At 45.2% G+C, this 16393-nt stretch overlaps 1 protein-coding gene and 1 pseudogene across 13 annotated transcripts in view; one reads left to right on the top strand and one right to left on the bottom strand.

Moving 5' to 3' along the window:
* Bcas3 (BCAS3 microtubule associated cell migration factor) overlaps positions 1 to 15850 on the bottom strand; it is a 460608-nt gene extending 444758 nt beyond the window's left edge. For 4 of the 13 annotated variants that reach the window (XM_076936109.1, XM_076936107.1, XM_076936100.1 and 1 more), the window contains exons 1-5: positions 15698 to 15850; positions 14127 to 14214; positions 8489 to 8543; positions 7316 to 7357; positions 1269 to 1344 (exon numbers count right to left, since the gene is read on the bottom strand). In XM_076936109.1, the coding sequence (XP_076792224.1) occupies positions 1269 to 1344; positions 7316 to 7357; positions 8489 to 8543; positions 14127 to 14209 (256 nt within the window). In that variant the 5' untranslated portion in view covers positions 14210 to 14214; positions 15698 to 15850. The remainder of the gene's footprint in view (positions 1 to 1268; positions 1345 to 7315; positions 7358 to 8488; positions 8544 to 14126; positions 14215 to 15697) is intronic. The other 9 variants (XM_034505325.2, XM_034505328.2, XM_076936103.1 and 6 more) reach the window with 4 other exon arrangements.
* Positions 2269 to 4463, top strand: LOC117711788 (lysine-specific demethylase 2B pseudogene; annotated as a pseudogene).
* Positions 15851 to 16393: the final 543 nt, after the last annotated feature.

Raw genomic sequence — 16393 nt, forward strand, 5'->3', positions numbered from 1 at the left:
GATGTTCTTCAGTTGTTAAATGTTTGGCTAGCACACAAGAGTCCAACATTCATTCCTTGCACCCCAAAAAGGGGCCATGGGGGCAGAAGAATCAAAAGTTCAAGGTCATCAACTACTTTTCTCCAGTTTCAGGATAGCCTGGGCTACACCTGTCTCAAAAACAGTTTGTCCACTTGGAACACATATTTAATCCCTGTACTAGAGAAGTTAAGTGAAACTCTGTGACTTACTGGCCATACTGAACTACATCCTGAGTCCCAAGCCAACAAGCAAATTCAGCACTTGGGAAGTAAAGGCATGAGGATCAGACGATCAAAACCAGGCTGCACCAAATGAGATCCTGCCTCAAAAAAATGAAGAAACAAAAGGAAAACTGGGGCATAGCTCAGTGGTAGTCCACTACACAGATCGTACACTGCTCTTGGTTCACTGGCCAACATTTTTTTTAAAAAGGCATTACTCACATAACTCAGGTTTCTAAGGAGTCTGGGGAAAGAGACTTGCTTATTTGGGGCCAGAAGTCTAATGTTATCCTGAACAACCCCAGTTTACAATAAAATAAATGGATGGTGGCATGCACACAGTGGGATATTAGTCAACCTTTAAAAAGAAACATGGACATTCTGACATATTCTCCATTGCGAGTGAACATGAAACCATTTCTATAAGATGCCTACATCAGTCAGTCACAAAGAAAATAGAAGGGCTAGAGAGATGATTCAGGGTTCTAATAGGATGCACTGCTCTTTCAGAGAACTGAGTTGTTATTCCCAGCATCCACTTGGTGGCTGACAACATCTGTCACTCTACTTAGAGGGGAAAATACTGCCTCTTCTAGCCTCCATGGTACACAGACATACATGTAGGCAAAACACCCATCCACACAAAATAACTTTCCTTAAAGAAGAAAATAGGATGGTGGTTAGAAGTACTGGGTGTGAGGATCCAGAACACTTCAAGGAATCTAGTTTATTCCAAAGATAAAAATGCTCTACAGACTGATGATCAAAGACCACAATGGTTATACACTATAGCATGTTTGGTTTCCAGACAGGACTTGCTATGTGCCCCAGACTCATCTCCAACTAGGGATCCTCCTGTCTCGGCCTTGTGAGCCCTGAGACTAAAGCATGTGCTACCATTCCCAACCAAAGATGAATTTATTTAGTATAAACAAAATAGCCTGACTGAATTTGGGTTCCCTTTAGAAAATCAGGTCAGCCCCAAAAGAGCATTTAATACACACATCCCAGAAAAGTTAGTCATACCATTCAGATCTGCATTCTCAAATCTGACCCAGACTATCTTCTCCTTTTCTTCTGTTAAGGGAGTCCCACTGTAAGCCTGCAGATTAAACAGAAATGTTTTCATTAAAATACAGTATGGCTCTAATACCACAGAAGTACAAAGCAAACAATGACACCAACTCAACCAATTCTACTCCTCTCTGTCCTTCCCTGCTGGTGACCAGAGCATTCTGGAATGCCATTACTCTCAAAAAATGTCTGTTCAGGAATAATATCAGTCAAAGACAAGTTTTTAACCTGCACAGAATTACAGATGCCTAAATACAGTGATCATAATAAGCCTTCCACTGGGCAGTGGTGGCGCACGCCTTTAATCCCAGCACTTGGGAGGCAGAGGCAGGTGGATTTCTGAGTTCGAGGCCAGCCTGGTCTACAGAGTGAGCTCCAGGACAGCCAGGACTACACAGAGAAACCCTGTCTTGAAAAAACTAAATAAATAAATAAATAAATAAATAGTAAGCCTTCCATCACCATCTCACCATCAAGGCTTACAGAGTAACCAAACTCTACCCAACACCTACACTCCTCAAGAATATGGCTTTTTTAGTCAGCTATCTGGCTTCCACACCCAAGCATCAGGTAATTCTTGCAAGCCTCCTAGAATTAGAAGATAAGCATTCATGGATAAAGAGTGTTGTCAATGCCCATCAGTGTACAAAAGAACTCATCTCTCCACATAAAACACATTGTCATTTAAAGTTTTCAGGAGCTGGAGATGTAGCTCAGCTGGTGCTTCTCTGTCTTCCATGAAGCCCTGGGCTTGATTCCTGCTGCTATATAAAACAAGGGCTGGAAGTGAAGAGACAGGAAGAGCAAACAAGTTCAAGATCATCTTGGGCTGCATAGAAACTCTGTCTCAAACACACACACACACAAAAAAAAAAAATTAAGATCATACAGAGGTGCAGCGGTCCAAACTGCAAAATCCAAAACTACAAATGAGGCCGAGAGGAGAGGAAAGATGTCAGCCAACCCAGGTAATCTAAAACTCCATCTCAAAGTGGAGAGGGGAGGTCATTAGATACATAAGTCGGTAGAAAACTTGCCAGAGATGAACAAGACCCCAGGTTAAATCCCCAGTACAAGAAAATAAATTGTGTGTATGCGCATGCATGTGTGTGTTTGTCTTCCTCAGGAGCCACCTTATTTGTTTTTAGAGACAGAGCCTCTCGCTAATCTGGAGCTCACCAATTAGAGAAGGCTGGGCCATCAAACCCTTGATATCCTGTTTTCACTTCCCCGTGCTGGGACTAAAGTGCTTGCCACCAAACCTGCCATCATGCCTTTTAATGTGGGTCCTGGGCCCAAACTCAGGTTCTCATGCTTGCATGACAAGCACTTTACCAAATGAGCTATCTCCTCAGATAATTTGGTTTGGAGCTCAGGCTGGAACAAATCTGCAAGGCGCCTGCCTCAGTCTCACAGTGATGGGACTCCAGGCACAGCTGTGGTGGTCATTGTGCCACAGCTGGGAAAGGAGAACTTGAGCTGAGCAATTGCCCTAGGAGCCTGCCCTGTGAGCATGCCTGTGAAGCACTTTCTCGATTGCTAGCTAATATAAGAGGGTCGAGCCCAGAAGATAAGGAAAAGGTGAAGAGGCACCAGAAACAGCAGCTTCCTAACAAGGAGCTCAACCACGAGACCCAAAAGACAGAGAGGACCTTGGCCCACGAGAACCACCAGGCCATCAAGTCCATCAAGTCCGAGCCAGAGAGTGAGAACGAGGAACCAAAGAGGCCCTTAAGCCACTTCGAGCACCCCCACCGCTTCAGCAAAGGACTCAACAGCACTCCTCAGGAGCTGCGGCACTCACTGGGACCTGGCCTGTGCAGCCCACCTCTGTTATCTCCCGGCCCGGCCCTCTGCATCCCCACCCAAGTGCATCCCGATGGAGTGTTACGTGGTCCGGCCACCACCCATCAGCCCCCCACCTGACTCGCTGCCCCTGGAAGATGGAGGAGTCCATGTCATGCATAGAGATATGTGGATGTCAGTCTTCAGCTACCTCAGCCACCAAGACCTGTGTGTCTGCATGCGGGTCTGCAGGACCTGGAACCGCTGGTGCTGCTGTAAGCAGTTGTGGACCCAAATCGACCTGAACCACTCCAAGTCCATTACACCCCTGATGCTAAGTGGCATCATCCGGCGTCAGCCTGTCTCTCTTGACCTCAGCTGGACCAATATCTCCAAGAAGCAGCTGAGCTGGCTCATCAATCGGTTGCCTAGGCTCCGAGACTTGGTACTGTCAGGCTGCTCATGGATCACTCTCTCAGCCCTCTGTAGCTCCAGTTGTCCATTGCTCCGGACCCTGGATGTCCAGTGGGTAGAAGGACTAAAAGATGCCCAGATGTGGGATCTCTTGTCTCCACCCACAGACAACAGACCAGGTCAGACGGACAATCGGAGCAAGCTCCGGAACATTGTAGAACTGCGCCTAGCTGGCCTGGACATCACAGACGCCTCCCTGTGGCTCATTATTCACCATATGCCCCTGCTCTCCAAGCTCCAGCTCAGTTTCTGTAACCACATCACTGATCAGTCCATCAACCTGCTCACTGCAGTCAGCACCACCCAAGACTCTCTGACAGAGATCAACCTATCAGGCTGCAATAAGGTCACTGACCAGTGCCTGTCCTTCTTCAAACGCTGTGGAAATATCTGTCATATTGACCTGAGGTACTGCAAGCAAGTCACCAAGGAAGGCTGTGAGCAATTCATAGCTGAAATGTCTGTGCGTGTCCAATTTAGGCAAGTGGAAAAGAAACTCCTGAAAAAGCTAAGTTAGTCCAGGACAAGAATGTAAATATGGAGAGTTGGAGGGCATACAGCAAGGGAGGGGGAAAGACTGCAAAAACAAGTGGGCCTATATTTCCCTTCGGAGACTACAGGACACAGTTCTGTTTTGCAAGTCTTGCCAAGGGAGAAGCCATTCAACCAGCCATTTGGGGATGAGTGAGCCAGATGTTTTCCTTTGCTCTTTCTGTATCACAGCTGCACTGCTTTCTGGACCGTTTCTAAGGTGGCCTTTAGAAGACATTCCAACTGGGAAGGAAGATGAGCTTTGGCGAAATCCTCTTAGAAGCCTAAGCTTAGTGTTTTATCAGTAGTTTTTGTTTGGGGTACCTTGTTCCTTGCAATGCTGAAGCTTCTGGTGTCAACATAGAGTGGGACACACACACCATCTGCAGCTGTCTTGACACATTTTGTTTAGTTGGTTTTGTTACATCTTACATTATGAAAAACTATTTTTGTATAAATTGTTTAAAAATTATTTATGCAAGATTTAAAAAGGGGGGGGGGGTGTAGGGTCCAGGCCACTGTGAGCACATGGACTGGACTGTGAAGAAAGGTAGCTGAATGGAAGCCTGGAGCAAGCCAGTGAGCAGCCTTCTTCCACAGCTTCTGCCTTCAGTTTCCTGCCTTGGCTTCCCTCAATGACAGACTTCAACCTGTAAGTCAAATAAACTTCTTCCTCCCCAAGTTGCTTTTGGTCAGTGTTCCATCACAGCTACGGAAAGCAGACGATACCAGTTTTTAGCTGGAGGAGTAGGAAGCTGGGGAGGGGTGTGTGGCTCAGGAAGAGAATGATTTCTATGTGTAAGGCCTAGTGTAATGTCTAGCACTGAGACACTGAGACACTAGAACTAAGCAAGGGTATAGTGGCTCACAGCTGTTCTAGGACTCTGGAGGCCTTGAGAAAAAGGATTGAGAGTTCGGGACCAGCTGTAAACCTGTAAACCCAGCTGCTTACAAGGCTGAGGCAAATAGATCCTAAGGTTACAGAGTTAGTTCAAATAAAGTAAAGAGAGGCCAGGGACATAGGTCAGCGGGTAAAGGAACCTGCAGCAGGCGCATGACAGTCAGAGTCAAGGCTACTGCTCACTGACACTTGGCTGGCTACAATTTTACACGGAAAATATGAAAAATTTTATACACACAGGAGTAAAAGTTTAGCACATTTCTGTATTGCATTTAAAATAAGTATTCCTAACTGAAATTAGCAGATCAAAGGGCACAGCAAATGGTTCCTCCTAGTAAGCAACACTATCAGTTCAACCCAACCCCGTGAGTGGTGACAACAGAGCTAGTATCTAGTAACACACTCACCCTCTCTGTACAGGGACATCTGCAGATGCACAGGACTTTCTAGCCTCTGCCTTTACCCTCCAGGACTCTGGAGGTGGAGGCAGGTGGATCTCTGTGAATTTGAGGCCAGGCTGGTCTACAGAGTAAGACCCTTTCTCAAAATAAATAAATTTAAAAATCTAAAAAAAAAAAAAAAAGTAATTATAGTGTTGAAGGGACAGTAAGATTGTTCATCTGGACCCTTAGGACACTGCTGGAAGGAGAAAAAAGAACCTCCTGAAAACTGTCCTCTGACCTCCCTGCACACCCAAACATAAACACACAGTAAATACATGTAAAAAAAAATGTGATGTTCAGATCCGGTAACCAAGCCTCTAGGAGGCTAAGTGGGGAAGGGCTGAGAATTTGAAGCCAGCCTGGAATACAAAGACTCTATGTCAGAAACAGAGGAGGGAGAGAAAAGGAGGGGGAGGTAGAGGGAGGAAAGGGGGGAAAATGAAGCAGAAGTGGGGAGGGGGGGAAAGTGGAAGAAAGAGGAGAGGGCTCTCCTGATTGGGCTCGTGTGATCGCTGCAGCCTCTTAAATAAAAACCATAAACCCACATCTCTGTCTTTGGATTCTCAGTCTCCTGAGGCTCCTTCCAAGAGAAACAACTTAATATTTGTTTCGCTTTATTTTATCCTCTATGTACATAGATAGCTTCCTTTAAACCTCACACAAGCCGGCAGTGAATACAATGAGCTGTTGTACAAACAAGGACGGTGAGTTGGAAGAAGGGTGCAATAACTTGCCCAGAGCTAGTAACACAGCCACCTGAGATGGAGAGCCAACCCACATCAGGGCTGTGCTCTTAAATCACTAAGACACTCTCAGCCTGAAACAACCCCACTATCCCTATTTCCTACCCAAATTCACCCTTTACGTTCTCCCTTATTCCTCAATTCAAGCAGCATCTGATTCATCAGACCTGGTTGTCTGCTTGCTTATTTCTCTCACTATGCAGCCCAGGCTGTCCTTGAACTCTGGATCGTCGTGCCAGAGCCTCCCTAAGTACAAGAATTAAAGGCAAGTGACCCACACCCAGCCTCCAGGCTCAGATAAACTTTCTTCCTTCTGTGTTACAATGGTATAACTGGGCACTTTATACTTTTACTATAGTGCTTATATCTGGCCATGTATCTTAGCTGGGTATTGATTATACAGAAACTGTGTTGATGAACAAAGGTTTACTGAAGCAACAACCATGCAGGTTCCTTTATACAGAGTGCTGAGTAACTAGACAGCTTTAGGGCTGGAGAGATTGGGTCAGCAGTTAAGAGCACTGACTGATCTTCCAGAGGTCCTGGGTTCAGTTCCCAGCAACCACATGGTGACTTCCAAGTGTCTGTAATGGGATCCGATCCCCTCTTCCAATGTGTCTAAAGACAGCTACAGTGTACTCATAAACATAAAATAAACAAATAAATTTTCAAAACAAGAAAAACCTTAACTTTATAGGAAAGCACAGAAGTCTGAAGAACAGACTGAGACTCTTCAACTCAGCTCAGGGCCTGGCCTGAAAGGCCAGGTAAACACTATCTGGTCAAGTTTCACCTTCAACATGGACAGAGCACAAACAACATAGAATTTCTGGCTGGACACTGTAATTGTTAGATCAATGTCTCAGATTTACTTTCATGATGGTATGAACCAAATGTTGACAGGCAGTTTCACAGCATCTCCTTCCTGATGCACTATGTCATTTTCTCCATCAGTTTAGCCCCTATTTTCTCTGTTCCTGTCCCACTCCAAGCCCTCAATGAGGAAAGAGTCCTCAAAGATTCTGATCACAGCATTTCTCCTCCAGCCAAAAAAATAATCAGCCTGCCTCCTTGTTACACAGGGTTCTCGGCCACACATCAGACACCTGTATAGTAGCTCACCTGTATTGTATTTGATAACTGCTGATAAATGTTTGAGAAGTGCTGTAGAAGCAAACAAAATGTAAAAGTAAACTTTGTCAAAATCACTCTCTGTGAACTGAGCCTCACACCAGGGCTCACCAGCCTCAGTGTACCCACTGCCCCATCAGCCTGGCCAACGCAGGCATCAGACCCTCCACTGCCACCCTGAGCAGCTGCCCCGTTCCCTCACTGCCACTAGCAGTGCTTCTACAGTGCTTCCAAAGTCCCTCCTTCTCTCTGCATCCCCTCACCAATCAAACCTTCCATGTGCACTACAATGCAACAGTGCTGATTTGTTGCTATTAATAATCTCTGCTTGGTTCAAGCAATTTGACTTATTAAGCAAGTGCCTTGGGAAAGGGAGCATTTGTCCTCACATGCACCACAGACCTCAATGCTGGGGCTTGTTGTCATTCAAATTAACTATATACAATAAAGCTGTGCTGACAGTCCTCGTTTGAAGAATACATTTTACAAATACAACTAAAACTCTAGTTTGGAACTTTCTGGGTATCCTTGTAAAATTGGTGTAAGAGTCCATGAAAGGTCCTCTCCAAACAGCTCAGGTGCAGGTGCTGTGGCAGTCAGGGAGGACTATCATCCACATGGAGAAGAAAAGCAAGCTTGCTTTTGAGCAGTCAGTCCCACCAGAACAGCACTTGGCCATCTGTGTCCCACTGCAAACACCTCCTACAATACAGGTGCTGGGCTCTCAGAACTCCTGACAGACCGACAGGCCTGAACATTTCTAGTGTTTAACACTTGAGCAAATTAAATGTGGGCATTACTACATACTACTGAATACACCAGATTCCTGCCAAAGCTACTTGCTGTCTTTGAAAGAGTATCACTAGAAAATGGCCTATCACGAGCTACATGCCAAGCCCGAGTCTCTCTTACACAGGAAAAATATTCAGGAAACGGAAAGGGTTGTAGAAGCATGTGACCAGCACTTACAGAGGTCTGGTTCCTAGCACTGCCGGGAAAGTGAGCCACAGCTCCCAGCCACAGCACAGCCCCACCCTCCTGATCCTCAGCATCCCAAAATAAGACTTCCAAAACTACTCACTCTTGGTCAATGTTAGGAAACAAGACTCCAGTGCTTTCTGACCCAAATGTGAAACGACCACTTCTGTGCTCACACATGCTTACCTGTGGCACAACATCCTGCAGAAAAGTCACGACGCTTTCCATGTAGGACTGCTCCCTGGCAAAGGACAGATAGGCAAAAACTGTCAGAAAGAAGCACAATTTACAAAGCCTAATAAATTCACTATCACAATAAACTGACGGGGAAGACGTAGAGAGATCCTATGTATCACTGGGAGGCAGAACCAAGAATAACTTCAACAGGAGGAAAAAAAAAAAAAACCACCAGGCCAGTTCTCATCTTGTGAGCCGTCTCACCCATCGTCTCACCCATGAGTCTGCACATAAAGTGTGCAGTCTATTGCAGTCCCCACATAAAGCACATGTCTAAAGGCTTGGATACAGGGAACTGTGGAGGGCTGGTGGCGACAGACCCAACTAAGGCAGGGCTGGATGATCATGCCCTAGCCAGAGAGAGTAAACTTGCTGCTAACTCAGAATTTCCTGACCTCTCTTTAAATTGGCTATGAACCCTGTCCCTTACCTCTGTGCGACAAACTGAATGCACTTTCCTATAGATGAAGACATTAGAACAAATATTCAAAAGTCCATCATCTTATAGCAGCTGGGGAGATGGCCTACTGTGCTTAGACCTGTTCAATCCCTGAACCCACATTTCAAAAAAAGAAAAAGTTGGCAAGGTGGTGCAGGCATATAATCCCAGACTGGAGGAGGAACAGGAGGATCCCTGGGGCTCACTCATCAGCCCCTGCAGCCGACCCGGCTAGGTCCAGGATAGTATAACCCTGTCTCAAAAAGGAGGACAGTACAAAAGGGAGGGTAGAGTGGCATGTGCTATAACCCCAGCACTTAGAAAGCTGACACACAAGGATCACAAGTTCCAGGCTAACCTGGCCTATATAACTAAACTTTGTATCAAAAACTAAAACAGTCAGGAATGGTAACAGATGCTGTTAATCCCAGCCTTGAGGAGGCAGGCAGATCTTTGTGAGTTCAAGGTAGCCTGATCTATATTGTGAGCTCCAGGACAGCCAGGACTATGTAGAAAGACCCTGTCTCAAAAAAAAAAAAAACAAGCATAAGACGGTAGAGCTCTTCCCTAGCATGTACGAGGCCTTAGGGTTAACATCCAGCATGAAAGAAAGAAAGAAAGAGGGAAGGAGGGGGAGGGAGGGGAGGGAGGAAGGAAGAAGAGGAGGAAGAGGAGGAGGAAGAGGAAAAAAGGAAGGAAGGGAGGTTGGGAGGGAGGGAAGGAGAGAAGGAGGGAAGGAAGGAAGGGGGAAGGAGGGAAGGAAGAAGGAAGGAAGGGAGGCAATAATCATGTTGGGCTGGAGAGATGGCTCAGCTGTTAAAAGCACTGACTGTTCTTCCAGAGGTCCTGACTTCAATTCCAGCAACCACATGGTGGCTCACAACCATCTGTAATAGGATCTGATGCCCTCTTCTGGTGTGCCTGAAGACAGCGACAGTGTACTCACATACATAAAATAAATAAATCTTAAAATAATAATACTGTTAAGGACATTAAGTGATGATATTTTGTTTTCCTTTCTGCAGTCCTAGGGATGGAATCAGAGCCTTATACATCTAGGAAAACAGACAACAGACTATCACATAATGAAAGCCCCAGCTTTGAAGAAACTTGAAATAATAAGAATATGGATGTAAGCAATGAGAGAAAAATGACATCTTCAAAATACTAAAATCTTCTGAAACATCTAATTGTCACTGAAAAAAATAGGGCTCAGTATAATTTAATGACTTACACCTACAATCTCAGCACTGAGGGAGGCTTGCCATTAGTTTGCAGGCCAGTCTTGGTGACATAGTGAGATGCTATTTCAAAGAACCAAATTTTAAAAAACAAATGGAACTAGAAAGAAAACTCAAGGGTTAAGAGCACTGGCTACTTCTCCAGCACCCACAAGGCAGATCACAGCCATCTGTAACTCCTAATGCTCATACAGACACACACACAACAGGAAAAGCACCAATGTGTGTGGAATACAAATAAAGAAAGAAATGTTTAAATGTCGGGCATGTAGGTGAGGCGTTAGAGTGCTTGGCTGGCTCGCACCATGTGTGTCCTGGGTTCCATCCCCAGCACCATATAAAGTGGACATGACAATGCACACTTGTTATGTCAGCACTGAGAGGTAGAAGCAGGGGGATCAGAAGTTCAGGAAGGCCAGCCTGGGCTATGAGGCCTTACCTCAGAGAAGAAAAGAATAAGAATTTTCCTAAACCCTTCAGAAACAAAACAAAATGCCTTAGACATCCACAAAAGTAGGCTAAGAAAAAACAAAATCAAAAAAATCAATTGAGCCGGGCGGTGGTGGCCCACGCCTTTAATCCCAGCACTTGGGAGGCAGAGGCAGGAGGATTTCTGAGTTTGAGGCCAGCCTGGTCTACAGAGTGAGTTCCAGGACAGCCAGGGCTACACAGAGAAACCCTGTCTCGAAAAACCAAAAAAAAAAAAAAAAAATCAATTGAGCCAACTCTGCCAGACTCGCTCTTCATCACTGCCCTCAGTCATGGGCAGCTCCGTTTCCTAAAACCCAGCATCCTCTGCCCTGAAGCAGTCTTACTTACACCTTGGCATCTGCTCCTTTTCTTCTAATACCCCTTCCTTCTACCCACATTTTCAGCTTCTGTGTGGTTTCCTCGGGACACCCTTATACATGTATTCCCTTCCACCCTCTACCAAGGCTCAGACAGCATCCCTATCTATTTCTCCAGGCAGAATACAGGCTCCCTTAAGGGAGGTAGCCTAGCTCTCATATTTACCTTTTATATCAGAACCTGTTAACCAGTACAAGGGAGAAGTTGGTGTTCAAGCATTATCTGTCAAAAGAACGCAGGATGCTGTACCCAAAATTATTATTTCTAACCCTAAAAATATCTATGTAACAAAAAATACTCACTATGATGTAAACACCATATGGTAGGGTTGCAAAGAATACTAACTGAGAATACAAGTCACTGAAGACCCACTCACTAGCTGGGCTCCATCCCAGCTCCCGTCCTGCCTAGTCCCAATGACAAGTTAATTCCTCTCTGCTTTGTTTCTCTCACCTACCTATAAAGGATGATAAAAATAGCAGCCTAACTCACAGCTAATAACATGTTTAACTTGATGCCACAGCAAATATCACAAAGAAACTCAGCTCTAGAGAATACAGAAGCACTGTGATATCACTGTGTACATAGACGTTTTAGTCTGTGAAGACTGTCCTTTGTAATATACTAAATCCCAAAGGAAACAATCTAAAATATTATTCCCTCCAAGCAATTTTTTTTGAGGCAGCATCTTGCTACATAGCCCAGACTGGCCTAGAACTCTCTCTCTAGTCCAAGATGCCCTCAAACTCACTATACAGACTCCCTAGTACTAGGATTACAGGTCTGAGCCACTGTCCCTTGCTTGCTGAGAGAATTTTAAAACACACAAGATACAGCCTGCATTTGTAACCCCAGCACTATGAATGCAGAAGACAGCTGACTGGTATAAGCCTGAAGATAGTATGGACTACATACTAAAACAGTTAAAAAATAAAAGACAGATGAATATGCTGGGCGGTGGTGGCGCACGCCTTTAATCCCATCACTTGGGAGGCAGAGGCAGGCGGATTTCTGAGTTCAAGGCCAGCCTGGTCTACAGAGTGAGTTCCAGGACAGCCAGGGCTACACAGAGAAACCCTGTCTCAAAAAACCAAAAAAAAAAAAAAAAAAAAAAAAAAAAAAAAAAAAAAAAAAAAAAAAAAAAAAAAGACAGATGAATATAATGGCCCATGCCTTTAACGCCAGAACTCAGGAGGCAGAAGCAGGTGGATTGCTGCCAGCATGGTCGACAGCCATAGCTACACAGTGAGACCTTGTCTTGAAAAATACAAGATGAACAAATAACAACAACAAAAAAACCCAGATGGCATAGCACATGTCTGTAATCCCAGCACCCAGGAGGCTAAGCCAGGATTGCTACTGGTTCAAGGACAGCCTGGGCTGAGTAAGTGTCAGGTCAGCCAGGGCCATACAGAAAAATCCTTTCTCAAAAAAATAAAATGGCTGAACATGGCAGTGCATGTCTTTAATCCCAGCAATTGGAAGTAGAAGTAGGTTAACCTCTGTGAGGCCAGCCTGTTCAATATAGTGTGTTCCGGGCCAGCCAGGGCTACATAGAAATAACCTGTCTCAAAAAAATAATAATAATCTGGGAGTGAATCTGGGAGCAGGGATTAGCAGCACAAACTTGGAATCTCAGCTTTGAAAGATGAAGGCAGGATCAGTTCTACTATATAAAAAAGTGTTAAAACAAACATGAGCCTATCTTGAAATCCCAAAGAAGGACTGGAGAGACGGCTCAGCACTGACTGCTCTTTCAGAGGTCCTGAGTTCAATCCCTAGCAACCACTTGGTGGCTCACAACCATCTGTAATAGGATCTGATGCCCTCTTCTGGTATGTCTGAAGACAGCTACAGCGTATTCATATACATAAAATAAATAAATCTTTTTTTAAAATCCCAAAGAAAAAGCAGCTTGCCTACTCCTTATCTTTGTTCTGTTGTCTTTGCCAAAAAAGCACCATTGGGTCCAAGTGTCCAAATTTTAACCTTTAAAGATAAACTCAAAATGTTAACCTTCTTTTAAAACTTTTAAGTGATACTATTTTTTTATTTATCTATCTACTTATTTACTGGTGTGTGTCTGGGGGGCATGGGCCATGTATATGGAGGTCAGAGGACAACTTGGACGAGTGGATCCCCTCCTTCTATCATGTGGGACCCAGGGATCAAACTCAGATCCTCAGGCTTATGGCAAGCTTGTACCCACTGAGATATTTAACAACCCCAAAACGTTACCTTCTTGTGAAGCCTTGTCACTACTAACATATCCCCTTTAAATACTCATGTAACATTTAAACTGAGATCTAGAAGAGATACTTTTACAACACAGTTTAGTAATCACATACATAAGTACGAGAGTATAACTCTGCACATATCAACAATCTAACTTCCCTTTGTTTTGTACGTGTCTGTGTCTGTCTGTGGTGCTAGAGATGGAACCCAGGATCTGAATATGCTAGAACACTCAAACTATGACTTATGCCCCCAATTTCTATTTCACTCTATCTCAAATACTGATCAAGACCCTCTAAAGAAACTGAGTGGCCCACTAACTTGCAGAACCAGAAGTTTTTACATTGACTTTTAGATTTTTACCTTTTTGCTGATGCTAGGAACCAAATTCAGTACCTCCCCGAAGTTAGGCAAGTGCTCTAGCACTGAGATGCAACCCAAACCCTCACACAGTCACCCCCATATATAGATGTGTGTCAAATATGTCAACTTAACCCTCCAATTGTTCTTTTATGTGGCCTTGACAATGACATTCATTTCACCTGCACAGCCAAAAAGCAAAAAAATGTTTATAGAAGCAAGCACTATCCAAAAGGAAATTCTGGGAGTTTTGGAGAAGGGGTTGTTTGTTTTCAGACAGGGTTTCTCTATGTCGTCCTAGCTGTCCTGGAACTTGTTCTGTAGACCAAGCAGGCCAAAAACTCAGAGATCATCTGCTTCAGCCTCCCAATCACTGGTATTAAAGACAAGTGCTACCACCATCCAGCTCATCAGATATTCTGAGTGGGAACTGTTTTCTAGAACACTGTTTTCTTCAGCTTACGTGACGGCCTGAGGGCGGACCACGACTCCGCCAGTACAGCGACTGGGTCTTCTGGGAGAATCTGTAGCCATCGTTTCATTCATGAGACCTGTTTCCAGAATAAAAGAGAAAATTCCACCGTTAGTGTCAGAAAGGAGAGTTTTATATGATTATTCACTAAATATCCCTTTTCCAAACTGTGACATACTATAAATTTTCCCAGAAACTCACTATTTAGCTCCATTTGACCTAGAACTCCTAGAGACCTGAGGGCCAGACTGGCAGAATAACAGGTGTGTACCACCACACCCAGGAATTTTTTTTTTTTTTAGATAGGTCTTTTTTTAGATAAGGTCTCACCCTATAATGGAGGCTGGCCTTGAACTGCCCAATATCTGAAAGTCAAAACAGTTCACTCTTTTGCTGAATCTTTCTTGCTATATAATTCAAAACTAGAAAGATAAGAGAAGGAGAACTAAATGAGTACTATCTAATGCAGGATCACTTAGAAAAACAAAATAAAGCTCAGTGTGACATAACATACCAGCAATCCAGGAGGCTGAGGCAGGGGAATTGCCATGAATTCAAGGGCGATGTAAGCCTGAGATTCTTAGTATTACTTTTATCTTAGAAAATAAAATAATAATAATAAGCTGGCCATAGGTGGTGAAGCATATGCATGCCTGAGAGGCAGAGGCAGGAGGATCAGGAGTTCAAAGTCAACCTTAAGGGCACCGCCACGATGTAAAGGCTAGATGGCCCATGTGAGCCTAAGTACAAATACACATAACATGATATCACTGTGCCTTCAGATAAATCTGTTAAGGACTAAGGAGTAAAACTGGGTAGCCACATTTAAATAATATTTTAACCTCCAGCTATTGTAACATAATGACCAGCGTGTAAACAAATACGAAATATAAACTCATATGATATAAGGAGCCCCTGGCTTTTCCCACGGTCTAAGTAAGTCCTGGTCCTTGACCATCTAATGAGCTTCTGAATCACAGAGGTGTTTTGGAGAGTATAGAGTCTACTCAATTAAGGTTAAAGGGGGGCTGACAACATGACTGACAACATGTAAAATTTCTTACAAGGCTCAGGAAAGCCCATAGCCTAAAAGCATCACTTTAAGAAGGGTTCACTGTGCTACCTCATATGAAAACTCTCCAAACTGTTGATCCCCGCATTCCTATACAACCCAAACACCCCTTGCCCAAACTGGTCCAGCTACCCCTTTCTTAGGCAGTACCTTTCACCAGATCCCTCAGTATTCTCATCTTCATTCCACCCTCTATTACCCGAACCAGTCTCCCCACTTCTGTCCACCTCAGGCCTTGTCACCTGAGAACAGCTCTTCAAAAGCCCCTCGGGCCCCACTCTCCCCAAAGTCACGGGAACAACACTCCACACTTCACCTCCAAAGCCCTACCACTACTGCCCCCGGCCGCCCTCTGGCCTCTTGCCCAGCTCTCCTCCAGTTTCTGCACCTTCCCCCGTCAACTGGGGCTGGTCAGCCCTGTTCCCTCATGCTGCCTGTCCCTATCCCTCTCCAATCCTTCCCCAAGGCAAGGACCCGTCAGCCCTCTCACCGGCCGCTCCGCCGGTAAACGCTGTTCTCTAGCTCCAGGCTCACTGTTTGGAGTCTCCCTCGTGATTGACGGCTACCACTTCCTACCACGCCTCGGCGGAACCACCGCGTCAGCCAATCCCAGGAGCAAACTGGCCCCGGCGCGGCACCGCCCTTGGAGGTCAGCTTCGCCAACCAGCACGTAGGAAAGAGGCGGACCCGCCTTCAGAATCCATCCAATCCGCTGGGGCTGGAAGGAAAACACAACAGTATGGAAGTTCGGGTGAAGCGGGTTGGTCAGGTTCGGTTGTGAATGCAGGCAGCAGGGGAGAAAAGGCAGGCGTGTCTGCGGGCCTGGAAGAGGCACCTTGGTGGAGTTTCTGTTTTAAGAAAACGCTACATGCACCAAACACCTGCGGACCTCAGGAAGGCGTCTCCAGCGAGGAGCCCGAAGCCAGGTACACTGGTGTGTTTACATCGAATTCTCGCGACAGCTGATTCGAAGCTAAAAGCACGTGGACGTGGCAGCTGCCAATCACTTTTATCTGACCACTCAGACTGTCCAAGCCCGCCCTCCGCCCCGCCCGCGGCGCTGTGTTTACCTTCCGGGAGTCTAGGCTGACAGTCCGTGTTCAGTCCAGCCGCTGAGTATGTGTTGATCTGAATAAGGGGCCTGTAAGAAACTTTGTTGGGGTTCTTAATGGTTACTGTCGTAGGG

Source organism: Arvicanthis niloticus, chromosome 6 (genome assembly GCF_011762505.2).
Source record: "Arvicanthis niloticus isolate mArvNil1 chromosome 6, mArvNil1.pat.X, whole genome shotgun sequence".
NCBI lineage: Eukaryota > Metazoa > Chordata > Mammalia > Rodentia > Muridae > Arvicanthis > Arvicanthis niloticus.